This window comes from Vanessa cardui, chromosome 23 (genome assembly GCF_905220365.1).
Source record: "Vanessa cardui chromosome 23, ilVanCard2.1, whole genome shotgun sequence".
Taxonomy (NCBI): Eukaryota; Metazoa; Arthropoda; class Insecta; order Lepidoptera; family Nymphalidae; genus Vanessa; species Vanessa cardui.
Window position 1 is genome coordinate 10,297,558 of NC_061145.1, and position 27,983 is coordinate 10,325,540.

The 27,983-nt window shown below is 34.1% G+C and overlaps 1 protein-coding gene across 1 annotated transcript; it reads left to right on the forward strand.

Annotated features, from left to right (window-relative positions):
* On the forward strand, nt 1-27,384 carry LOC124539899 (golgin subfamily A member 1-like). The gene is made up of 12 exons (XM_047117261.1): nt 1-123; nt 1,559-1,681; nt 2,533-2,632; nt 5,694-5,791; nt 5,867-6,006; nt 6,752-6,926; nt 9,276-9,458; nt 14,728-14,878; nt 15,500-15,671; nt 25,366-25,498; nt 26,109-26,239; nt 27,188-27,384. The coding sequence occupies exons 1-12, from the start codon at nt 40-42 to the stop codon at nt 27,381-27,383; spliced, it is 1,686 nt and encodes a 561-aa protein (XP_046973217.1). The 5' UTR covers nt 1-39; the 3' UTR covers nt 27,384.
* Nucleotides 27,385-27,983: the final 599 nt, after the last annotated feature.

A 27,983-nucleotide genomic window follows, 5' to 3' on the forward strand; every position in this document is an offset into this window, starting at 1 on the left:
ACGAACATTTTCAACGTATTTTTACACATTACATCTACAATGGATTCTTTAAACACGGAACAGCAAAACGATTTGGATGTCGCCAAGAAAATGGAAGACGAACGCTTTAGATTACAGAGACAGGTACTATTGTATGTAATAATATAGATGTTGATGACTACATCTTAGCCAGTTTTAGTCAAGGCCAAGTATCGAAGGCAATTTTCTCTAGAAGATGACTAGTCAACGGGACAGAACATAAAACAGTGCATTATCTTTGCAATCACTCTCATAATCCGTCAATCCATTGTCAGAATCAACAGTTTTATGCACCTTGAGGCACGGAACATCTATTACTTATAAGTTTCTTGGTGGCAGGGCCTTGTGCAAGCCCGTCTCGGTAGGTACCACCCACTCATCAGTTATTCTACCGCCAAATAACAGTACTCAGTATTGTTGTGTTCCGGTTTGAAGAGTGAGTGAGCCGGTGTATGTACAGTTACAAGTGACATGTAATCTTATTTCCAAAGGTTGGTGGCACATGGACGATGTAAGGTTTAGTTAATATTTCTTACAGCATCATTGTGTATGGGTGATGGTGACCACTTACCAGCAGGTGGCCCATATGCATGTCCGCCAACCTATACCATAAAAAAATGTAGAACTTTGTCTAAAGCCCATCTGGTTAGGTATCTCCTACTCGTCACGGTAGCATGCGTAAGCGATCCCGTGGCGCCCGCCGAAAGACGGAGAGGGTACCGCTGGTTTTTTAGTGGGTAAACCCGGTGGTCTGGGTGCACTCGGCGTCCAGGAAACTGGGGAGTCCCACACACCCCCCCACTTCCATCACGTGGGGGAAGCGCGTAAAGCGTTTTGCCAGGGAAAAAAAAAAAAAAAAAAAAAAAGGTATCTCCTACTCAGCAGATATTCCACCTCCAATTTCGTTGATGGTTGTCTTTGTGATGAAGTTTCCAAAATTAACTAATAGATGGCGTTTAAGAAAATCATAATGGATGCCTCAGTCACATTTCAAGTGTTTATTTTTAAGATATGCTATGACCTGATTCAAGATGAAGAAATATTTAAGTTTCGGTGATAATTAATTTTAATGTATTATTTCCAATTTCTTTGTTTAGAGGTCCCTTAATCGATGCTAGGCCCTTAAAAAAATGACTACAGTGCTTAATACATAGGCCGCATATACTGCGATATCCTAAATAGTCGCGGTATGAAGATAAATCTTCAAAAACTTCGGTACATCCGGTTAAGTCGAAGACACTTTACTAAAAAGCTTTATTGGAGAGATAACTTCGATATTGATAGCAAAGTGTAATAAAACTTCGGACTTTAATAGCAATTATTCTCGTAACTTGGCATTATTTTTTTTGTTGGTCTTTTCGATATTCGAATTTGTGACCAAACAGTCTATGTAAGTTCCCAAAAGATCGAAATTCCGTTCTTGCAATTAAAGGTTCACTCAAAAAAGTTAATTGTTTTCAATTTCCGCATTAAGGGATCACACAAATTTGTTTTCAATCTCCACAAATGATATAATAATATGTAAATACATTTTCCACAGGTTCGTATGATACAAATGGACAGACTCCATAGAACTATGGGTGTGCATCCGAAGTTCCGAAGACAAAACAATTTATTGAGGACACTCAAAAAGGAATTTCTGAATCTTTATAAGGATTTAAAGGTAATATTGGTTTATTAACTATCAATACAATATGGCACGGTAAAGTAAATACCCCTGTTGGCACTCTCTTCTTAATTCAGTTCGAAACTTCCAACTCGCTGCTCTATTCTGAATTTCACATACGGCAAAATTTCATTCGGGACATCCAGGCTGCCTGCCAATAACTTCAAGTTGGCACATGACATGATTTCGAAAATTGCTGCGCTAAAATGCATACCAGAAAGATTCTTCTGAATCTTATTGTATACTCCTTTTAGTCTCGCATTTATTGATCCTTTGCGGACATTTTAAAATTATATTTTAACACAGCATTTATTTTTAAGCCGAGATGACCTAGTGGTTAGAACGCGTGCATCTTAACCGATGATTTCGGGTTTAAACCCAGGCAAGCACCACTGAATTTTCATGTGCTTATTTTGTGTATATAATTCAACTCGAGCTTGGCAGTGAAGGAAGACATTGCCAGGAAGCCTGCATTTAATTACAAAGAAATTCTACCACATGTGAATCCAACCCGCATTGGAGCAACGTGGTGGAATATGCTCCAAACCTTCTCTTCAAAAAGCAGAGATGGCCCAGCAGTGGGAAATTGACAGTGTGTTGTTAACAAACACAATAACAGTATGTCTAGGTATTTGATATTAATTTTACCCAAACAATCCAAAAGTATGATTATGCTACGAAAGACATTGCTGATTATAATAAAATATAAATAACAATAGAATCAGTAAAAACATTGCGTATGTTTGTAAAGGGTCGGTAATCTTAATATCATTCAGTTAATAATCCTAAACAAACTGGATCGCATTATATTTTCAATACAGCCTTACTGTGTATACTTCTATCTCCAGATTGCTCGATCCGGGGCGCATAAGAAAAACGATAGGAAGATGAAAATCGATCTCGAACGAGCCCTTTTTCTGCGGACACAGACCAAGCAAGAGTGTATAGGTTTTTAGAAATATTATAAGTTAATTAATTTGTAGATTATGAACTAGAATTGCTGGTAGGGGTGTACAAGCTTCTTTGAGTTGGTACTAACTTTCATTCTTGCATGGTGGTCTCTCTCTCAATGGTCAATGAGTTGAGATGGCCCAGTGGTTAGAACGCGTGCATCTTAACCGATGATTGCGGGTTCAAACCCAGGCAGGCACCGCTGATTCATGTGCTTAATTTATCTTTATACCTAATTCATATCATGCTCAGCGGTGAAGGAAAACATCGTGAGGAAACCTGCATGTGTCTAATTTAATTGGAATTCAGCCACATGTGCATTCCACCAACCCGCATTGGAACAGCGTGGTGGAATATGTTCCAAACAGTGGGAATTTACAGGCTGTTGTTGTTGTTTGTTGTTGTTGAATGGTCAATATTTCTTACACTGCCAAATATATTCGGTGTTAACTTCTTACCATCAGATGACTCATTTGCCAGCTAATTTATATATTTAAATTAAAAACCGGCCAAGTGCGAATCTGACTCACCCAAGTCGGGTTCCGTAACACTGACAATTTTAGAAGTAGTAGTAGTCTGTAGTATATTTAGTATCAGCATTGCACCCGTGCGAAGCCGGGGCAGTTCACTAGTTATCTATATTTCATAACAATATGTCCGTTTGTTAGTGAGTTTGTAATGTTGACCTGAGGTATTGTTCAATCAATATATTTGTTTTGAATTAATAGTAGGAAATTGTTCATGTGTATCGAACAGGCTTGTATAATTGTAATTTAACGCGAGTGAAACCACGCGTCATAACTAGCATACAATCCAATGATAGATTAAAGTCAACAATGCATTATACAAACAAACAGATACATTATGGCCGGATTACTGTTAAGTTTATTATTTATTGTCTCAAATGTTAACCTGATAAGTAAAGTAACAGCCCGTAAATTTCCCACTGCTGGGATAAGGCCTCCTCTTCTATTAAGGAGAGGGTTTGGAACATATTCCACCACGCTGTTCCAATGTGGGTTGGTGGAATGCACATGTGGCAGAATTTCGATGAATTTAGACACATGCAGATTTCCTCACGATGTTTTCCTTCACCGCCGAGCACGAGATAATTTATAAACACAATTAAGCACACATGTATAGTGGTGCTTGCCTGGACTTGAACCCCCAATCATCAGTTAAGATACACGCATTCTAACCACTGGGACATCTCAGCTATTGTTAATCTGATATGAAGACCTATTTTTTTATTTATTTAGTAATGAGGTACTTGTGAAAGAATGAACATTATTTATCACTTTTGCAAGTATCTGTTATGTAAAATATATTCATTATTTTTTATATAATTAAACTGCACTACTTAGTACTTATCTTATGCACAAGAGAGATAACATATAATTTAAGTAAATCCTAAGAAATCGTTAGTATTTCTTAGAACGCTTCCAGTTCACCTATTATCAGGTGGGCCAAATGATAGCAAACCCTATTATTAATTTTAGTTTAAAAAAGATAAAACCAAAATACAATGAAAATTAGCAAAATTACACCGTACAAAGACAGGTATAATATTTTAAGCAATCTTTTAAGCAGTAATATTAAAAATATCTTATTACTTTTTTATTTTAAATAATTTACATTTGCGTTAAAACATCTAATCAAATAATTTAATAGAGCATTTCTAAACAAGTTTGAATTGACATCAAATTTACTTCTTGAGCGGAAAAATTTATTCAAAATCATTTTTACGAACGATATACACGATAGTTGCTCTATTACACAGTTAAGCAATAGAGCAGTTGCTCTATATACGGGTAGTTACCCGACGCTCTATTTTACAAGTTTGAAAACAGCAGGACTTTTTTACAATAACGTTAATATAAATCAACGAATACTAAACTAGATCTAGAAAATCTTGTATGATATAAATGGGGGGGGGGGGTGTTATTATCAAATTCGACCTAAAAATAGTGCTAGCAGCATAGACTACGGACATAATAACAAAATAAAACCTAAATTGTATTTTGTTTGTTACATATACGAAAATTAATAAGTAATAACCTTAGTAAAGAAATTTTAATTGTGTGAAATGATGTACCAATGTTTGCAATAAGGAAAGATTATTATTATAAATATTTTGCCCGATATTTTGGATTTGCGGTTCGAATACTGGCTGTTATATCGTCGCTCAGAGGCCTTTGAAAATCGTGTTAGGGTCATCATTCAAAGTTTAGCTAAGTGTTTGGTGGTCAGATGTCACACTACCTAATGGTTTTTTCATATCTTCTGAAATATTGTGGATGTATTTCTTTTTCATGTTTGTTATTTTAACGAATTTTGGTATGAGTGCAACTCAAAATGTAATCTTGTTATAAATATATTTGTCAAAGTCCTTTAATTTAATAAAAAATAAATTGTGATGTAGATTGTTAGATGGCCAAATGGGCCATCATCATAGTAATTGGTATTGCGAGAAATATTAACCATTCCTTATAATACCTGACCTAACAAGTTAAATGTTATATATGCCTTGTACCGTTAGATACACTGCCTTATTCAGCATTCAAACTTGAACACAACACTACTAATTATTACTGTTTGGCGGCAGAACATCAGATGAGTGATTGGTATCCATCTAGATGGGATTGCACAAAGCCCTGTCACCAAGTTTATAACCCATAAATCCAATTATTCAAGTAGATTTTTTACCGTTTGAGAATGTAAATTCACCACGAAGAACCGGCAAGAAACTCAGTATTATTTTCCACATTTAAAGTATAAAGTCAAATACAATTATATATAATATATCCTGCTTGAAAGTCAATAACTATTAACTCCACTTTTTTTCATATATGTATATAATCTTAGGCTGAAGGATATGCCTTATTTACTTTAAAAAATATTAAAGTAAATAAGGCATATGAATGGGAAAGTCAAAAATATAGAAGCCCATACCCTTTCCCAAGAATTATTGACTTTGTAAAAGTTGACAACTTGGCGTTTTAAACTTATTTGTGACCATGCAATGATTACCACTGATTTCATAGTTTTACTATTCTAGAGGGTCTAACACTTATGGATCAAATAGATGGATTACTGCAACGTAAGAACAAACAAATGATCAAATTAAAAGGCGTTGTCAGCTCCAATAACGGTCAGGTACAAAAATCTCATCAACAATTTAGGTTAGTTTTCTATTACCAAAATGGTTACAAAAATTGCAAATTCCAACAGATTGAAGAACGTCGTAACTTAAGCGAGAACAGATTGTCTTCCGCAGAAAACAAGTTGGAAGCTGCGATGAGGAGGTTCAACGTTGTCCAATGTGAGAATAAGAAAATACGAGATGAAATTGAACATATGCTCAATGACAGGTAAAGTTGATTGATAAGTTTTAAGTCCACTAGGCAAATGTGCTGCGGATTGCGCCATTGTGAATTGGATTATAGGTAAATATGGCATAGTTGTCGTCGGTATAAAAAATCCTATGTCCATCCTTGTAGTTCAATATTTCTAAGCGTTCATTGCGGAGCGAGGTTTAGTATGCATCATATGTGTCTCCCTTACGGTTCGGCTAAGAAAAACATAGATTTAATTTCATCAAATTCGGTTCAGTTGTTTAGTCATGAAAGCATAACAGACAAACAAGGTTACTCTTGTATATATAACATGGGATAATTCATTTCATTTCATATAACTTTGTGATGAAAAAAATAATTTAACAAAAAAAACAATTATAATTTAGACTATTTTTCAACATCTTTCCAAGGGATCGGGACTGCAGCTGAAAGGAAAATATGGACCAGTAGTTTTAAAATTTATTTGTGTGTATATGATTACTCAGGTCCTCAATACAAATGTGTGAAAGTAACTCTATCTGTCTGTCTGTCGCTCTTTCATGACCAAACCAATGAAGCGATTTGATAAAATGTGATATGAAGAAAACTTGAACTCAACTTTTTTTGCCTAACGCATGACCAACACATTGAAACGCTAGCGAAGCTGCGAGACTACTACCTAGCATTTCTATAAATTACGAACCCAATTACTTAGATATTTCTTTAATGAGTATTATTAATATAGATATTCCAGAAACTGTTCTCTATCCCATCATTTTAGGGCACTCTTTAACCAATCGTGGACAAAGATGCTGAACTCTTTGAACAAAGGCAAGAAGTTTCTGACGGATCTCTTCGAGTCATCGACGCTGGCTTACGACCAGCGCGACGAATGGTGCACGAAGCTGAAATCCGTTCAGGATAAGGGAAAGATTGATCAAATGGTTCAAATTCAGGTGAATTTTATGAAATGCATTTGATACAAATATCTATTACTGTTTATTTATATTATATACATATAGCTGTGTCCGCGACCTTGTACGCGTTTGAATTAAAAAAATGAAATATTATTATTGCCCATTATATCAGTTATCTGCCAGTGAAAGTCCCCCCAAAATCGGTCCAGAGGTTCCAGAGATTAGCCGGGACAAACAGACAAACAGACCAACAAAAATTGTAAAAAATATTATTTTGGTATATGTACATATGAATTGAGTAAAAAAGGGCTATTTTAATATTACAAACAGACACACTATTTTTATTGTATGTTTATAGATTTATTGTCATCTGTGTATTGTGTACTATTATATTATGTATTTATACTATAGGTAAAGTCACTTAAAATTACTGTACCCTTCCTAACTATGTAAATATTATGATACTCTTCCCAAAGGTTGCCTGGAAGAGATCGCTACTTAGCGATAAGGCCGCCTGTTGCACCTCATGCAACTTTCACTAATAGAAATAGTCCGTACATTTCCCAAAGCTGGACTAAAGTCTCCTCGCTCTTTGATAAAAAGATTGGAGTATATTACACCACGCTTTTCCAATGCGGGTACATAGATACACATGTCGCAAAATTTTATTTAAATTAGACTATTCACCGCCGAGCCGATTTATCTCGAAAAAATCATTGGTGCTTGTCTAAAGTATGTAAGTATAAAGAAATGCGAGCAAAGCCTGAAACAACTAGTAACCTATAATTAAAAGTACAATTAATCCAACATTCTTCATTTTTGAACTACTAGCGACTACAATACTGATACTAAATATACTACAGAATTTGTTCATTTACGACATCACATTACAAACTTCTAAAATTATCAGTGTTTCTTTACTATACTGTCCCTGTATTAAATACAAAAACCTTCCTCTCGAATCACTCTATCAATTAAAAAAAAACGCATCAAAATCCGTTGCGTAGCTTTAAAGATTTAAGAATACACTAGCTTTTGCCCGCGACTTCGTTCGCGTGGACTTCAGGTTCGTCCCGTCTAGTCTAGTAATCGCTTAAAATCGCTTCGTAAATAAGCCATTATTTCTCGTACAAAGTAAAGGATAAAAAATGGTTATTGTGGGTTATTCCTAAGAGATAAACATATACCATCACGGACTTTTTTGTAGACCTTTTTAAGTTGTACAATACTTTAGTACATTGTTTTGATCTATCTTGTAGGATTCAGTCAGCGTTTGCAATGTAAGCGCAAAATATGTGTTTTTTCACGACCTCACATTAGAAACCTCAAAAATTGTAGCCTATGTGTTATTCTGATGTATAAGCTATATTGTGGTAAAGTTTCATTCAAATCCATTCAGTAGTTTTTACGTGAAAGAGTAACAAATATCCATACATCCATACATACAAACTTTCGCCTTTATAATAGTAGTAGGATTACATAGGGACAGAGAAAGCGACTGTGTTTTATACTATGCAGTGATTATGTTGAATGTTCGGAATAAATAAATACAATCACGTGCGGTGGGAAGTGACGTCAAACGCATGTGAAACCACGCGGAACAGTTAGTTTGATGACAGCTTCCACTCCAATTCCTAAACCGATCACACCTTATCGCCCTACTTTTAACGACACTCCGCTGATAACGTTACCCCATTAATCTGCACCGCGACATATCCATTTGTTTATGCATAGTAATGTATTTTAAACTGGGTCACAAGATCTATTGAATTAGACATCGAAATGTATTATATAAGTTGTATAATTAATGCCCCATGGTTGGCAAACCCTTATCGTGTTGAAACCGTTTTGGAAATATACTTATGGTCTGAAGATGTTTATCTTTACTAATAGAGGCCTATAACATACATATATACACCTGCGTATACATACTACAAGTTACTGATATTTTTATGCGTGTTAATTATATATTGCTAGTAGTCGCCCGCGGCTTCGCTACCATTTTAGGGTATTGATCGTGATGCGTCAGACAAAAAAGTAGCCTATGTCCTTTCGTGGAGTTCAGTGGAATCAGTTCGGCGGTTTGGTCGTGAAAGAGCGACTGACAAACAGACAAAGAGTGACCGTCACATTTATAATATTAATATAGATAACAGATAAAAGTATGATGATGTAAAAGTCTTTAAGTATACAAAGAGGTAGTAAGTAAATAAACACGTACAATATTAAAGTCACTTCTCATCTGTTAAAATACACACAAATACACATAATTTGTTGCACAAATATTCAAAGTGTATACTATATGGAAAGTTTACAACTTTTGTGGAAAAGATGTTATATCACAAAGCTCTACCACAAATTAAATTCTTAAATCTTCTATGATTCCAGGAAATGAGAGATCTACAGAAAGCATTCGACCATGAGATGAAACTCTACAACTTTCTCGCAAGAAAGGGAGTGATAAGGATAAATAAGAAGGAAGAAGAGAGAGAAGAGGCGAATAAGAAGAAACAAGAAGATGATATACGGAAAGAAATCGACTATCATACAAAAATATTGGATGATATTCGTGTGAGTGTAATCTTACAATAAAGTAAAAGTAAAGTAAAGTAACAGCCTGTAAATTTCCCACTGCTGAGATAAGGCTTCCTCTCCCATTAATAATAGGGTTTGGAACATATTCAACCACACTGTTCCAATGTGGGTTGGTGGAATGCACATGTGGCAGAATTTTGATGAAATTAGACACATGCAGGTTTCCTCACGATGTTTTCCTTCATCGCCGAGCACGAGATGAATTATAAAAACAAATCAAGCACATATGCATATATAGTGGTGCTTGCCTGGGTTTGAACCCGCAATCATCGGTTAAGATGCACGCGTTCTAACCACTGGGCCCTTTCAGCTCGTAATCTTACAAGATTGTAATCTTACAATATTCTTCAGAAATAAAAAACTAGTTATTGACCGCGACTTTGCACGCGTTTTAGTGGGTTAGCTGTCATGTGTTAGGCAAAAAAGTAGTCCAAGGACCTTCAAGTTTGCTTCATACCAAATTTTATCAAATGCTTCTATAGTTTGTTCGTGAAAGAACGACAGACGGACAAAGTCAAAATATACTTTAATCGAGTAGGCTTTTACACACTTTTGAATCGTCATTTAACAACTATATTAAGTGAAGTTACCACCGGTTCGGAAAAAAGATTCTACCTAGAAGAACCGTCAAGAAACTCAGTAGTTACTCTTTTTCAACCGACTTCCAAAAGGAGGAGGTTATCAATTCGTCTGTATTTTTTTTTTTTATGTTTGTTACCTCATAACTTTTCACTGGGTGGACCGATTTTGATAATTTTTTTTTATTTGAAAGGTAGTGCTTCCCGTGGGGTCCCATTTTTTTATTTTTTTTTCCGATGATGGTATCCATGTGAAAACGACATAAGTCTTAAATTTGCATTATGTATATGCGCGACAAATAGGTGAATAACTGAAAATCACGTAAACCAATTTTGATAATTCTTTTTTTATTATAAAATATATACTTCAAGGGTAATTTACTGAAAGTTTGGTAAGGTTCTGAGCACAGGATCCATGACAAAGTAACGGAACGGAAGGGAACGGAACAATTCTGAGGAGCACGTTAGCGATACTCGGTCGAATCTTTTATTTATAGGTTATTTGGATATTTGAGTCACCTTCCGTAATGTGGTTATGTTTATGTAATTATCATAGTCGAATATTATAATCAACTAGCTACCCACCCCGGCTTCGCACGGGTGCAATACTGATACTAAATATACTACAGAATTTGTTTATATACGACATCACATCGCACACTTCTAAAATTATCAGTGTTTCTTTACCATATTGTTCATGTATTATATACACAAACCTTCCCCTTGAATCACACTATCTTTTAAAAAAAACCGCATCAAAATCCGTTGCGTAGATTTAAAGATATAGGGACAGAGAAAGCGACTTTGTTTTATACTATGTATTGATGGAACTCCTATACGGCTCGCAGTTAGGGTGCGATATGGGGCAGAATTTCTTACTATCTTTAATCAAATTTTGTGTATGTGATGTGATGTCATATGATGTACGAAATATAGCTGGTCTTTTTCAAAGTTTTTTTGCTGAGTTCGATTACAGCTCTTTCGAGGGATCCTTGTAGTTTACGCCGCGTGACGTATTAAATCCGCATTTTCGAAAGTCTATTTTTGCTTTATTCGCAAGTTTCCTTTGAAATTGTCCTCGAAGTAGTTTCTGACTCATATAAACGGAACGCTTAATCTATCCATATTAAAAAAAATTAGTTAGTCAACATCAGCTTCACTTAAAATCAAAAAATAAATAAAATTTTAACAAAAAGAAAAACCGACTTCAAACAAAACTCTATTTTAAAACAAATAAATATGCACGAAAAAGTAATAAAAATAATTGCGTATTCAACATATTTTTTAGAGTCTTCCTAAATTAAATGAAATGAAAAATATTAGACTACTTAAAAGTCGATTAACGATTATATCATGTAGTTATAATTATTGTTATATTTGGAGTCGGTGTCAGCCAATAAAACCCTACAGTATATCTATCAAAAAACAATACGAGAATACTTTAACAAATATGTTTTTTACAAATTACCTTTTATACAATAATATACTGGATCAATCAAGGGGCTCGTATCGCTTCTTTCTTTTGATTGTTGGGGCAAGGGCACCGTGGCTATTATATATGCATGTAATAAATCCTGCCTGGAAGTCAATATGTTAACAGCACGCTTTTTATCTTGTATTATCTTGTATTGAATAATATGCCTTCTTTAACAAATTATTTGAATTTATGAAACGGCAAAGTTAAAAATGTCTGTGGAATTTTATTATAGAGACGGATACCTTGCCCCTTACAGACATACAGAGTTACTTTCACATTTATGATATTAGTATAGAAGTATAGATTGTCCGTATCGAGATTCAGACTCTCTAAAAAAACATTAGAAAAGTAATATTAGAATATCAATTAAAATATGCAAATTTGTATCGTCGACACTAACCATCACAAATATTTGGTTTATAAATATTCCGCGGATGGTCGGGAACAAAGCGTGATTTAAATAAAACACCCCTGATATGGATTCTGTTAAAATTTTCACGAGAAAAAACAAATAAATTTAATAACTCCAGTCAATTCGATTATTGTGAATATTTCTTTTTCGAATACAATACGTGGGAATTAAGGATAGGCAACTATGTAACATTCATATACATACATATTATATGTCGTTATCTGGGTAGTACAACTATCCAACTAAACAAAAAAAAAAATCTAAAATGTCATTAGGTGTAATATGAGGCTTTTCTTTTGAGAATATTTTGTACTTGTTTATCACTGCGCCAGTACGGCATATATATGTGGAATAATTTCATCCGATACATGCAGGTATCCTCATAACGGTTTCACTAGTGCATGCTAGGGTTTGAACCCACAACAATTAGTTGATGATAAGTTACACGGATTCTAATTCACAAGGTATCTCATCGTGCTTGCTACATAAAATAATAATAATATTTTTATTAGAGCTGCATGATTTAGCATGCATCTTATCTAAACGACGATTGTGGGTTTAAAGGTAAGCAGCACTTAATTTTCATGAGCTTAATTTGTGTTTATAAGTCAGTAATCAGCGGTGAAAGAAAATAGCATAAGGATTCCATGTGTCTCATTACAATGAAAATCTTTTTCATGGAAGAAGCGTGGTTGGATAAACTCCAAACCTTCCCCGCAAAGGTAGAGAAGGCTTTAGCCTAACAGTAAGATATTGATGCTATTTATATTCTTAGTTCATCAAAGCTATAATTATGTCACCTACAGTTGTATATCTAGTAGGTTAGGTATATATTTTGATAGCTTTGTAAAGTATGAAGCGTGTTCACCCATTTCACTTGATTGTTAAAAAAATACTTGTTAAATCTTTCGACGTATACAAGGTTCCGACTTAAGTTTAATTGCGGAATATGAATTATGAAACAAATGATTATTCGATAAAATCGATGTCAATATGAGCCAAGATGGCCCAGTGGTTAGAACGCGTGCCCGGGCAAGCACCTCTGAATATTCATGTGCTTAATTTGTGTTTATAATTTATCTCAAGCTCGGCGGTGAAGGAAAACATCGTTAGGAAACCTGCATATATCTAATTTCATAGAAACTCTGGCACATGTCTTTTTCACCTGCATTGAAACAGCGTGGTTTAATATGTTCCAAACCTTCTCTTCAATGGGAGAGGAAGCTTTAGCCTAGCAGTGAGAAATTTACAGGCTGTTGTTGTTTGTTGTTGTTGATGTCAATATAAGTATAGTCTGTAATAATAAACTTGAAAGATACTAGAACACGTCGTGTTTCTGATGAACACGATCGTGAGAAGAAAGTAATAAGCGACATTGACTGTAATTATTAATTATTGTATTTAAAGTAAAATCAAACAGTATCACCGTAAGTCGATTTTTAACGTTTCACGAAGGAGATATGACTTTCAGAATGCCACCGAAGTCTGGAATAAAAATGAATGAATGAATGAATAATATCGAATGTATCCACTGAATAGCTATTTTAAATTTTTTATTAAACTCATCGAATCGTTCGATGACAGTTTTTTGTGTAGAACTATAACATTCAGGCTAATCTTTAACTCTGTGACGGAATATATTTACTTAATTAAATTATTCGTTGCTAAACGTAAGGTATTTGAGAATACAAAATGTAAGCACGTTTAATAGACTACTAACGCCATCTCTTATTTAAGTAGGCAATTATATTTGTACTTTTTTATTTCTATGTAAGAATTAATTTTTATGATTCGCTATCACAGGCTCGCTGAACCGCCGTTAAAGCGTTAATTTACTAAAAATAGAATTGGGATTTTTTCAATCTTTAGTGTTAAAATAGTGATGAAGAAATAAGTAATTACATTTATCATAATAACAACAACAACAACAACAGCCTGTAAATTCCCACTGCTGGGCTAAAGGCCTCCTCTCCCTTTAAGGAGAAGGTTTGGAACTTATTCCACCACGCTGTTCCAATGCGGGTTGGTGGAATACACATGTGACAGAATTTCTATGAAATTTGTCACATGCAGGTTTCCCTCACGATGTTTTCCTTCACCGCTGAGCACGAGATGAATTATAAAGATAAATTAAGCACGTGAATCAGCGGTGCTTGCCTGGATTTGAACCCGCAATCATCGGTTAAGATGCACGCATTCTAACCACTGGGCCATCTCTGCTGTCGTTATCATAATAAATTGTTATTGTTATCATAATAACAATAATTATTTTATTATTAACACAAAATCTGTTTTTAATTACACTCAAGAAGTAGAACTTCTCACGCACGTACATAGTACACGGATATATATTCTATACCATATGTAATATAAAACAAAGTCGCTTACCGCTGTATGTGTCTATTTATGCTTAGATCTTTAAAATTGCGCAATAGATTTCGATGTGGATTTTTTTCAATAGATAGATTGATTCCAGGGTAAAGTATTTGTATGTAATGCATAGCCTATATAGTAAAGACACACTGACAATTTAAACAATTTCTAATGTGATGTCATAACGTATTTTTTCAGTATATAATCAGTATTTTACCCGTGCGAAGCCGGCATAGGTCGCTAGTTAATCATATGAAATAAGCCTTTTTTTTGCGGCTTTTATTTGTGCCAAAAAAGCACAGATTATTTCGCCAATGTCACGTGCGAAATAAGCCATATTATACCTCTATTGTTGAAGATCAGTACTGAACTTTCAATGTCATTGATAAATCCTTAATATTCCAGGACTATACAAAAGAATACAATCCTGAACAAATAATGGAAACATTTCAAAGAGTTGATGACGAAAACTTTTCCATTTACAAACTTCTTAATGATTTCTGCGCAGAAAACGAAGTATTGAGAAGGAACCTCAAAGAAATACAAAGAAATATCGGTAATGTATTCCATTTAGACACACAGTATAATGATTTCATTATTCTATAATTTAGTATCTATATTAATATTATAAAGATATATTCTTTTTGTTTGTGTGTAGAAATTATGCTTACTAATGTTCCAATCCTAAAAATAAATCACACTCGCGAAAGCTACATCTACATTTTTCACATTACATTACAAAGTTAAAATAGAATACTGAAAAATTTAAAAGCGAGTTAGAAAATTTAAAAACACTATAAATTATTAAAAATAATGCATTTAAAAGTATCAAATTAAAAGACTGCATACTGTTTGTATAACATCCTTATAGTCGTATATTGATATTTAAATAAGCATTAAATAATAACAGCGTCGAATGATTAAGAAACCAATGCAATTATTTTGGGCATATCCCATATTAATTAGAATTTTTAGGAATTTCTAGTTACACTTTAATTGAAATCCTTGCAAACGTCAATAGCGCAATGGTAAAAAAAGCCCCTTTCTAATGGCCCTTGGCTATAGTCATCTCCACTCCACAATCTATAGGCTTAATTAGAGAGATAAATATAAATAATAGTAATTTCTCATAATGAAGACCTACTCTCCTAAAAAACTAAAATATATTTAAATATAGTGGACAGGAAAGATTGGAATGAGATGATGGAAGAAAAAAGACAAAAGAAGTTAGAAGATCTGAAAGAGAAATTAGAAGAGCAAAAGATCATCACAGAAGATAAAAGGAATCAGTTGATGTCAAAAGTAGAACTTATAAATGACACGATGGAAAAAGTTAATGAAATATTCAAGTAAGTGAAAAGTATGGTAGTAACTTTAAATAGACTTAAAGTAATAATTTATAATTAAATCAACTATCGCATAATCGATGACCTCTTTGGTCCAATTATGTGTACACCAGTTTTCATAGATATGCCACTCCGAGGTCCCGGGTTCAAATCCCCGCCGAGTCGATGTAGAAAAAGATCATAAGTTTTCTATGTTGCCTTGGGTCTGAGTGTTTGTGGTACTGTCGTTACTTCTGATTTTCCATAACACAAGTGCTTTAGCTACTTTCATTGGGATCAGTGTAATGTATGTGATGATGTCCAATATTTACTATTTATTTATAATGACTTTTTATTTTCGTTTAAAAGGATGTTTGTACCTTTACACCACATTGGAAGAACTCTTGACCAAATGTTTGGTAATGATGGCAAATGTCAAAGCCAAACCCCCATGGAAGATGTGTTCGCACAACTGTGTCGACACGAGCCGTAATCTTAACCAATGATAAGGACCAATTATATATTATTTATTAGTACTCTGCAGTTAAAAAATATCGTGAGAAAAGATGCACCTTATTGATAAAAATAATGTTCATCATTGCGTAGTGAAACCCAAAACTAAATATGTGTGCAAACACTACAGCCTTCTAAATTTATTTCTATTCTCATTTAGTATTGTTGCATATACATAATAAACATAGTTGTGTGGCGGTATATGATGACTGGGAGGTTCCTATCCATATGGACTTGCAAAAAGCCAAATATCTGCTTTTATGCTAAATATCAGCTTCTTACAACTGAGGCTACTACAACAAGTTTATAAAATTTAAAGCGTTTGAACAATCATACATCTCAGCCATGGTTGCGAGCTGTCGGATATGACGCAGAGTAAGAACTGATGGTATACGTCTGAGGTAAAGATCTCGTCTATAAGGATTTACTGGTGGAGAATCACATTAAGCACTTCATAATTTCCTTCACCATATAATACCTTTTTATCTCTAACTAGGGACCCGCCCCAGCTTCGCAAGGATACAATAACTGATACAAAAATATATGTACTACAGAACTTGTTTATTTACGATACCACATTATAAACTTCTATAATTACCAGTGTTCCTTTACTATACTGTCCATATTTTACATACAAAAAACTTTCTCATGAATAACTCATCTATTAAAAATAAATTGCATCAAAATCCGTTGTGTTCTAAAGATCTAAGCATACATAGGGATAGACAGCGGTGAGCGACTTTGTTTTATACAATGTAACGATGTAATGCAAATAATATGTACCTATATCTTCGAATATATTAATTAACATACGAATCTGTCAAAATTACACAATCTCATTAAACGTATAATCAATCATTACCGACGATCGTGAGGCGTCAATGACGTCACTCACCGTTGACGACCGACACTTGTGGGTAGAGTGTTGATGTGATCATATGCTACATTATTACAGCCACAATGGATGGAAGATCCAAAAAATATATTCTATAAAACAAGATATTAAGTATTCGATAATTAAAAACCACATAGATTACCTTTACCAAGCAACACAGTGTGTAAAGAAAAGTAATTTAGGCAGGCAATTAGTTCAGGCAAGCACCACTACATATTCATGTGCTTAATTTGTGTTTATAATTCATCTCGTGCTCGGCGGTGAAGGAACACATTGTGAGGAAATCTGCATGTGTCTAATTTCATCGAAATTCTGCCACATGTGCATTTCAACAACCCTCATTGGAATAACGTGGTGGAATATGTTCCAAACCTTCTCCTCAAAGGTAGAGGAGGCCCTAGCCCAATAGTGGAAAATTTACAGGCTCTTGTTGTTGTTGTAATAGACAAATATAAATTAAAATCATGTACATGTAGCCTCTTTGTTTTGTCACTTTTAGTCATCTTTGCGTATTAGACAGGAAGAACCTGAATATTCATAATACGCTGAAACAAATCACGAGATAAAATACAACAAAAAAAATATGCACTTACTCAGAGTTGTTCTCAAGACCTTCGGTAAGATCCACGTGTTTAATCCACTCAGCGATACCGGCTATAGATGTTAAAATTGCAATAAATACCGCTCACCGTTGAAACGTCAGCTGAGAAACTTCCAGTAAAGTCTTCGAAAACAATTTCTCAACAATATATTTTAGAAACATTTTTCCCCGAACGTATAGTTTACGTGTAATTGATTGGTCTGAGTGTATCGTATTGTGAGACATTGTGCCCCATCAATTTTAAAACTTGTTTCGAAGTTTTGTTACATTTCTCGATTAGATTTAATTTATTTTTCAATAAACTTATTTTATGCCATTGTGGACTTCATTAATCTTGTTTTATATGTTAAGGAGTAGAACTGAGTCAATTAAACCACGCAGGTCATTACACACTGATTTACACACATACAAACTTGGGACTCGTGGCTGAGTCCCAAGTTTGTATGTGTGTAAATCAGTAAACACGCACACATGTAAACGGTTTACTTAACTACATAGCAAATCAAAATAAAAATATTCTTTTCAAGTGCGCTGTTATAAGTGCTTTCAAATCTTCACGTTATCAGGTCAATACAAAGCTATCACAGGATCGTAAATTAAAAAATGTACAAAAAATTTTTGTCGTTTTATTAGGGATGTCCATCAAATATAATTGAATTTCTTATCCTGCATTTAATTCATTATCTTATTTATTTACATTTGATTTCATATTATGAAAAGACAAAGTTATAATTCACTGTATTAAATACTTTTTTTTAGTGTCGGTAATATTCAAGCCTTAAGTCGAAATTGTTATATACATTTTTTGACGAGACGATTTTTGTAATTCATAAAATTCAGTACTCTTACCCGAAGGTGAACATCGAGTTTTTTACTAATAAGAATTACGCATATACTGCTACATTTTCATTTCATATTTTTATTATATATTCTTTATTATAGATAATGTATATATTATTTAAAAAAAAAATAAAAAAAAGTCAGTGTGGGCCACGTCTCCCAAGAAGACGAATGAAATCCAGCGAAGATCCGCTGATGTTTAGTATAAAATATAAAACGCCAAAATTTTTAATATAGAATGTAAAAAAAGGCACGGGCGTCTGCGATCTAAATAAAAAAAAAAAGATCATCGAGTTTCTCGATTAAGAATCAGGTGTTCTAAACGCTGGGGCATCTCAGCTCATAAGAGCCATTAACCAGGGGCAGGTGTAAATATTATAAAAACATGTATTTTCATAAAATTCTAAAACTGAAAGTATTCCTTACCTTTAATCCTAGCCGAGGCGAAGTTTATATATAATTGATTGGTTCCGTAAGTAGGGGCTCGTATTGCGGGGCACGCGCCCGATCAATTTTAAAACTAGTTTCAGCCACTCACGGATAATGTTGGGGTCTGGGAAATTAATTACGGATTTTTGTTGAGTAAAATCTCATTTTAAGTTTTCAAATAATATTATACTTGGTGGCAGGGCCTCATGTAAACCCGTCTTAGTAACAACTTTTATATTACATTGACATCCTGTAAATTTCCCACTGCTGGGCTTTTGCCTCCTCTCTCTTTGAGGAGAAGGTTTGCAACATATTCCAACACGCTCTTGCCATGCGGGTTGGAGGAACATACATGTGGCGGAATTCCTATGATAATGATGAAAATTAGACACATGCAGGTTTCCTCACCATGTTTTCCTTCACTGTCGAGCACATGAATTATAATCATAAATAAAGCACATGAATATTCAATGCGGATTGATGGATACACATGGATCAAAATTACGTTGAAATTCGACACATTCAGTTTTCCTTGCTATATTTACTTCACAAAATACAAATTGAGCACATGAAAATCAGTGGTGATTGCCTGAGCTTGAACCCACAATCATCAAAAGTAAAGATGCGAGCGTTCGAACCACTATGCTATCTCGGCCTTTTTATTCTTTAAATCTTTAATTAATTAATTAAACAAAATTACAGTGTAATTACATTACAAATCATGAACGCTTGGAAAGGTGGCAGGAATGCCAGCAGCATATCCTCTGAACCGCAACACAGCTTCTTTGAGTGAAATAATTAAACTGTACATATAGTACGACACAACTTAGATGTAGCATTCGCACTTTCAATAAAACCGATACCTACTGATTTACACAACCAATAGAAATAGCTCCCTTTCGCGCATTTCGACGCTATTCGTCGCTATAGGTACTCGCGTCAGTTCAACCCGAGAAAACAAGTGCATGTAAATCGACGTGTCGAATTGACGAATAAATTAGGTCATATGATATTACAAGTTATTGCGTTTGTGTAAAGATCATATTCACATAAGGAATAAATATTGATAATTTGGGATAACGTACTATTCGGATGTGATCGGTTTTACGAATTTTGCCGATGCTACCTCTAAGTTGTGTCGTACCATACATGAATATGGGGTCGGCTCTGTAAATTAAATATTTTAGGAAATATATTTTACAGCCGCATGTGCGAGAGAGACAGATGATACTTCCTTTTCTATAACGTACGTCAAAATTTGGTGTTGATCGCATGAATAGTTTATAAAAGTTTGCTTATAACGAACAAACCGTCAATCCCCATTTTACGCTGAGGGTTGAAATTGGTAACCTATGTCCTTCCCGCGATTCGAACTATCTCCATATCAAATTCCATCTAAATCGGTTTTGCGGTTTAGAGTTACTTCCGCTAGTGTAGTATAGATTGAGAATCCATTGATTAATTATTTTTCTAACTTCATGCGTAAATTTAATTAATTATTTTTTTGATTCATCTTTTATATTGATTAGGTCATTTTAGGACTTAATTTTTATGCCTGTTAGTTACAGACTTCCCTCGGCAGATTTGCTAGTATGTCAGCCTGTATCTCATGTTACCTTCAATTTCAAACATCATATAAATTCGCCTAACCCTTTTCGTACGTTTAAGTAACAAACATAAATTCAAATCTTAATATTTAAAATATTGGTAGTATTTTGAAAATGGCTTGAGCTACTCAATTGTATAATATTTGCTCATAGACTAAAATTCCTAAAATTAAAATATTGTGAGCGATTAAAACTCGAATAGTGCTGACATCGACGATTATATTTTTAAATAAACAACATATAAAATGTCAAAGAGTTATGTGACATTGAGTTTAATAATTAATTACAAGAGCGCTTTACAAAAAATAAATACTGTATTCTATTATTTATTGCGTATATTTTCGACAATAATTTACAAAGGATTCTGACAATATCACGTTTTAATTGATGCTTAGTAATTTATACTTTTGACATTTGTCACAGATAGCTTAACTTTTTTTATCGAGTTGTAACAACATTCAGCCAAGGTAATACAACGAGAACTGAGATGTTATTTCGCATATATTTGATAATAATGCAGTAAATATTCTGAAAACGTCCGCTTTAATTGATTTATAGTTTTTACATTTGTCACTGCTAGCTTAATGTTTTTTTTATCAAAATAAAAAAAATCTGCCAACACTAATTTTTACTAGATCTCAGATATTATTACTTATATCTTTTATAATTATGAAGTAAGTATTCTGACAGTGTGTGTGACAGTTAAGTGACAGTAATTTATAGTTTGACATTTGACAGACGGTATCAAACTTTTTTTTACCAAGATATAACAAAATTCAGCCAAACAATAATTATAACTAGATATCAGATCTTATTTCATATATCTTTGATAACAATGCAGTAAGTATTATGACAACATTCGTTTTAAGGAATAGTAATTTACAGTTTTGACAATTGATAGGTATCCATCTAATTTTTTTTACCAAGATGTAACAAAATTCAGCCAACTAATTATAACTAGATCTCAGATCTCAGAACCTAATTTCCGTTAATAATAAAGGATAATTAACAATAAACCAACAATGATATGTTTAACAAAGAGCTAATCTTAATAGCGCATCAACGCGGGTGATATCGGAAACACGAATATAATTATACTTGTATGCGTATTGAGGACAATCGATGCAATTTCGATCAAATTGGATTAGTACAGACCGTGTCTTGGTAATGAATCAGTAACATCGCCTAAAGCTATATGATTAACGCAATATGCACATCATACTGTGCGCGTGGACTTCGATATAGATATGGGTATGTCTATCTCAGCACCAGTGTGAAAAGCCCTTTATAATTTATGTTTTGACAAAATTCATGGTCGGAACATCAATATAGCTGGCTTTGAAAGAATTTACAATTAGACGAAAATTAAAAATACGACAGATTGTTAAAATGAATGAGTGTACAATGTAAGACTTTTAACTTATTTTGCCTCCCTTTATCTGAATTTGAACAGGTATAGAATTCAACCTTTACCAACAGAGAAAGGGCTTATGTTTTCTTCTGTACTATTTCTTTTTTTTTCCACTTGGAAAACACATTTTCGTGTTACCTACACATAAAATTGCGCATTAATATGCACTCTGCATAGGCTAGTTCCTCATATCCCCATATGTGGAACTAGCCTATGCTGAGTACACAGGAATATCCACTACAAAACCACCAATATCAACTCCGTCTTTATAATAACGTCATAGAATCGCTGACATGACCATGATGCCCCAACGGTACACTAATGCATACAACACCTACTGTACCCATATTGTACCAAGTCCAAACTAATCACTTGCACATTTTGCTATGGTCAGGCATCGCTTTCTATTGTAAGGTGATAACGACCGTGTTATTCTTATACAAAAACATAAAAGTTTTTTTTTTATTTTGGCAATAAGCTCCAGCACTAATGTACATTGTACAGTCGGAGTAAGAAAAGGTTCGTCACCTTAAGATTTCGTATGCTCAGTATGGGCGATATTCTGCTTTACCGATCGAGAATGACATATTGCATCGCAATTATTCGACGTTTAAATTCAAAAGGTACTAAGAGGTTAAGACTTGATAAAGGAATGAATTTGAAACTGACGGTTTTTTTACTCCGACTGTACATACCATAGATACGAATATGTCGTTTTTTTAAAAAAAAAAATGAGATAGTTAAACGAACGGTTAAATATACCAAATACCAGGCGGTATCTAGTCACCAACCCATATTGACATTTTAATCATTCCTTAACCTTGGAAACCAAGATATAACATCCCTTGTTCTTGCAGTTTCATACTGTTCGGTTAAGATTCATACTAAATATTGCTGTTCGCGGCTGTATGAAGGGATGATGATGGCCTCAGATGGTCAGGGACTTCCCATTATGTACCAAACTTTCGTACTATCAGAGAAATTAAGTGATCAGAGAATAGACACTATAATGCAGTGCCACTGTGGCATGTGGCAGTTGACCACCGATAATAGTCGTCGGACAGGCCTTAGATGTATGGACCAGTGTGTTTCTGACTTAATGTGACTCGATGTTTGTAATGTTCGCATACAAACTACATTTGAATTCCATCGCAATTAATTTAGCCGTACCATCAATATCTAGTAATTACACACCTGTACACTTGAGGATATATTTTAAACTCTATATAGCATTTATTACTATGCAAACTTCAGAACAGACAGAGGCATAACTTTAACAATAATAGCAAACGAGTTATATATCGTTTAAGTTTTATATATATAAAGTTATGTTTTAGTACATAAGGCTTGTTGCGATATTAAAAATGATATAGACTAATAGCTGTAATGATTTCGTCCGCGTTTAAATTAAACTGACATTTAATAGTCATTGTAAAATAGTAGGTGAAAGTCCTATCAAAATTGGTCCAGCCGTACCAGAGATTAGCCGGAACAAACAGGCAGAAAAAGATGTAGACAGAAATTGTTAAAAATTGTTATTTTGGTATATATACCCTATATATATATTAAAAAAAAAATTGGTTATGTAAATATTACAAACAGACACTCCAATTTTATTATATATGTATAAATGAAAAAGTGTAGAGATTATTAGTCTTTGATTAGCATTTTGTCGTACGCAAATAATTATTTTTCTTTTTAATTAATTTACCGATACAATTTCAAGTCCAAATGTACCTTTTAGGTAGTTATTCTTAGCATAAGCTATATTAGGAACTTTATTATATTTCTTTATTATATTTATTTATTAGGAAGGAGGTTTATATGCAACAAGTGACCCGCTTGCATCGCACGGGTGCAATTAATTAATATAGAAAATCATATGAAATTGTGAATATAATTTATAGTACTCAGATTTGTGGTACTCAATTAGTATGTAGCTTTCTACCAGTTAAAATATTTTTAGAATTAGATCATTAATTCCGGAGATTACCCCGTAAAAACCAACAAACATTTTTTTACATATTTATAAAGTATATACGAGTATATAAAGGCGAATACCAATCACTGATTAATTAGGAAATGTCAAAAAACTATAACTCTATACTTCAAATTTGGCAGGTAGGAGTTGCGTAAAACCCTGTAAGTAATTACAGGGTTTTACGCAACTCCACCCCTAAGGGAATAAAACAGTGTTTGGAAGTTTGTTTATTAAAAATTGCACATGGGTAAAGCCGCAAGTTCTGCTAGTATTAGTATATAAATATGTATATGTCCCAGTGGTTAGAACGCGTGCATCTTAACCGATGATTTCAGGTTCAAACCCAGGCAAGCACCACTACATATATGTACTAATTCGTATTTATTACTTAATTCGTATTTATAATTAATCTCCTGCTCTGCGGTGAAGGAAAAAACGGTGAGGAAACCTGCATGTGTCTAATTTCATCGAAAATCTGCCACACATGCTTTCCACCAACGCGCATTGGAACAGCGTGGTGGAATATGTTCCAAATATGTTAGTGGAAGATGAGGCCTTAGCCCAGCTGTGGGAAATTTACAGGCTGCCACTTTACTTACTTTTATATATTTATCATGAAAACTTACAATTCAAAATTTCTTGTGAGTCTACTTGAATGAAGTATATTTCGTTTTTAATTATTCTATCAAGGTCAACGCAAATAGTAGGAATTAATTATTACTAGAATATATCTTGTACTCGCTGACTCTACATTTTACTTAAGTTTGACACACTTAATTACATCTACAAGATGATACTCATTTATATTTAAACTCCTACTTTATCTAGAGACTCGCTTAAAATGGATAATTCAAATAAATATTTTTTTTTCTAAATAATACAAATAAAATGTTGTTTAATAGCATATTCTTTTTAAACCTGAAAAAACAATTAAGATTTTTTTTTTAAATAATATGCTAATAAAACTGACTGACTGACGACGCCGTACCTTGGTTTTGGTAACAACTGGATTTATTTTTTATTGGAATAGGTTAGCGGACGAGCATAGGGGACATGATTGTAAGTGGTCCCCATCACCCATAGACAATGCCGCTGTAAGAAATATTAACTATTCCATACATCGTCAATGCGCCACCAACCTTGGGAACTAAGATGCTATGTCCCTTATGCCTGTACTTACACTGGCTCACTCACTCTTCAAACCGGAACACAACAATACTGCGTATTGTTGTTTAGCGGTAGAATATCTGATGAGTGAGTGGTACCTACTCAGGCGGGCTTGCACAAAGTCCTACCACCAAGTAAATGGTATGTGCCCAATCAGCCATTGTTGGTTTCCAAGTCCGAAATCATAGCTGCGTGTCTTGGAAACGGTGTTGGCTACTTCTCAATATGTATTCTGTGATGTTTTTATTAAAATCAATATTAATTTATTTTTCAGAGCATTAGAATGTTCAATGGAACCCTACAAGAATCTCCTTGGAGAAAAGACACCATCGCTTCATCACCTCGGCCTAACCTTCAGATTAATAACCGACAAAATTAAGGAGATGGTTCAAATAGCTTATTATTACGTTAGTTATTATTATATTAACACAAGATTTAATTTATATAAATAAATATTAACATATTTTATGCGATACTATGCACTGCTAGCTGTTCTTGATAATACAATTATCTACAATATTACTGAACTACATACTTATGTGGCCTCTTAGGTCTTATTTTAGGTCCAAAAGTCCGATAATAATTTGGGTGTAATTTAAAACATATCTAATTGTAAATTTGTAATGAATAGCACAGATAATTTAAGAGCTCGACCTATGATACCGCACCAACGCAGTTCAAATAGGCTTTCATCAACAACATCAACATTATCATCAACAGCCTGTAAATTTCCCACTGATGGGCCTTAGCCCATCAGTGGGAAATCCCATCAGTGGTTTGGAACATATTCCACCACTCTGTTCCGTGTTCATTTCACATGTGCCAGAATTTCAATGAAATTAGGCACATGTAGGTTTCCTCACGGGGATTTCTTGCACTGCCGAGCTAGAGATGAATTATAAACACAAATTAAGCACATGAATATTCAGTGAGGCTTCAAAAATTGCCTGTATAAACTCACAAATTGCCTATATTTTTAGTTACTAATGAGACATATTTTTGTTAATTGAAATATAGGAACGATTCGTTCAGAAAAAAGGCGATAAGACCAGTTCACGACTTAAGAAGTACACAGTTCACCCTGAGCCTTTGGATTACTGGACCGCTACCCCTATCAGTTTCCTGGTTCCTGCTGATCCTTGTCCATCGTAAGTCATGTAGTTCCCTTTTGAGATCATTTCGTTGTCTGTGCTGTGTTCTGTTCGTCAGGAATGCGTAGAGAAATAATGTCGCAATTAATACCGAATACTGAGGTCCACAATTCTATATAGCATTAAAACCTTTGGGGTACTTTCCGTTAACCTTAAGCACAAGTAGAGCAAAAAAACTGGAGATCGTAAATTGTCATATCAGTGTCTGGTTGTAGAGAAACTTCAATTCATGGGCCCAAACTTGAATGGTTTTTCTTCACAAAGAGATATAAAATCAAGAGAGGTAAATAAAAAACTCATTATCAGATTTCCAAATAGATGGATGAAACACCGTAGCAAACTCAAATAATATTTTACACTTTTAAAATAGTTTATTCTTATTTTATAATTTTGATGATTCTTTTATTTTTCAAATGACAGCTTTCAACCCGTGACCGACTTTGACCAAGTCCCCGCCTCTCCTATTACTTCACATAAGGGTACTAAAAACGACAGTAGCATTCTTTTAAGTGTCAGATAATGCAATAGATAGCATTACTGATATATGTAATTATATATAACAAAATGTCAATGCAAAATCAATACAACAACAAACAACAGCCTGTAAATTCCCACAGCTGGGCTAAAGGCTGCCTCTCCCTTTGAGGAGAAGGTTTAAAACATATTCCACCACGCTGTTCCAATGCGGGTTGGTGGAATACATATGTTGCAGAATTTCTATGAAATTACTCACATGCAGGTTTCCTCACGATGTTTTCCTTCGCCGCTGAGCACGAGATTAATTTTAAAGACAAATTAAGCACATGAATCAGCGGTGCTTGCCTGGGTTTGAAACCGCAATCATCGGTTAAAATGCACGCGTTTTAACCACTGGGCCATCTAGACTCGTCAAAAAATCAATACTTCGTGTATTTAAAAGTTAATTTAGAACATTATATCTTTCAGTTGCGTAGAAGCTCGCTGGCTGTCTCGAGTGACCGACACACTAGAGGTGCCTTTCGATAAACTTCAAGTAATATCGGCTTTAACGGATTTATCTGAAGACCCAGCCTTCGAAAGAAGTGATCGAATACACGCCCTCAGTGAATGCAGGGTACCAAGGAGCAGACTTATACTTGCAAGGCGATATATGCAATATTGAATACGACATTTGCTATGTTAAATTTATTTTCATCTAATAAATCTTTCGTTAATTATTTATATTTGTTAATTTGAATTATTTTTTTCAAAAACTAAATCGACTTAAATTGTACAAGTGAAAAAACGGCACAGATTCAAAAATTTACTTCCTCGTGCATGATCATTACATAATATATAAAACAAACTCGCTTATCGTTGTCTGTCCCTATTATGCCTAGATCTTTAAAATTACGCAACGGTTTTTTAAAAATCGAGATGCCCAGTGGTTAGAACGCATGCATCTTAACCGATGATTGCGGGTTCAAACCCAGGCAAGCACCGCTGATTCATGTGCTTAATTTGTCTTTATATTTCAGCGGTGAAGGAAAACATCGTGAGGAAACCTGCATGTGACTAATTTCATAGAAATTCTGCCACACGTGTATTCCACCATCATTGTGCATTGAAACAGCGTGATGGAATATGTTCCAAACCTTCTCCTCAAAGGGAGAGGAGGCCTTTAGCCCAGCAGTGGGAATTTACAGGCTGTTGTTGTTGAGTGATTTGAAAGGAAGGTTTTTGTATATAATACATAGACAATATAGTAAAGAAACACTGATAA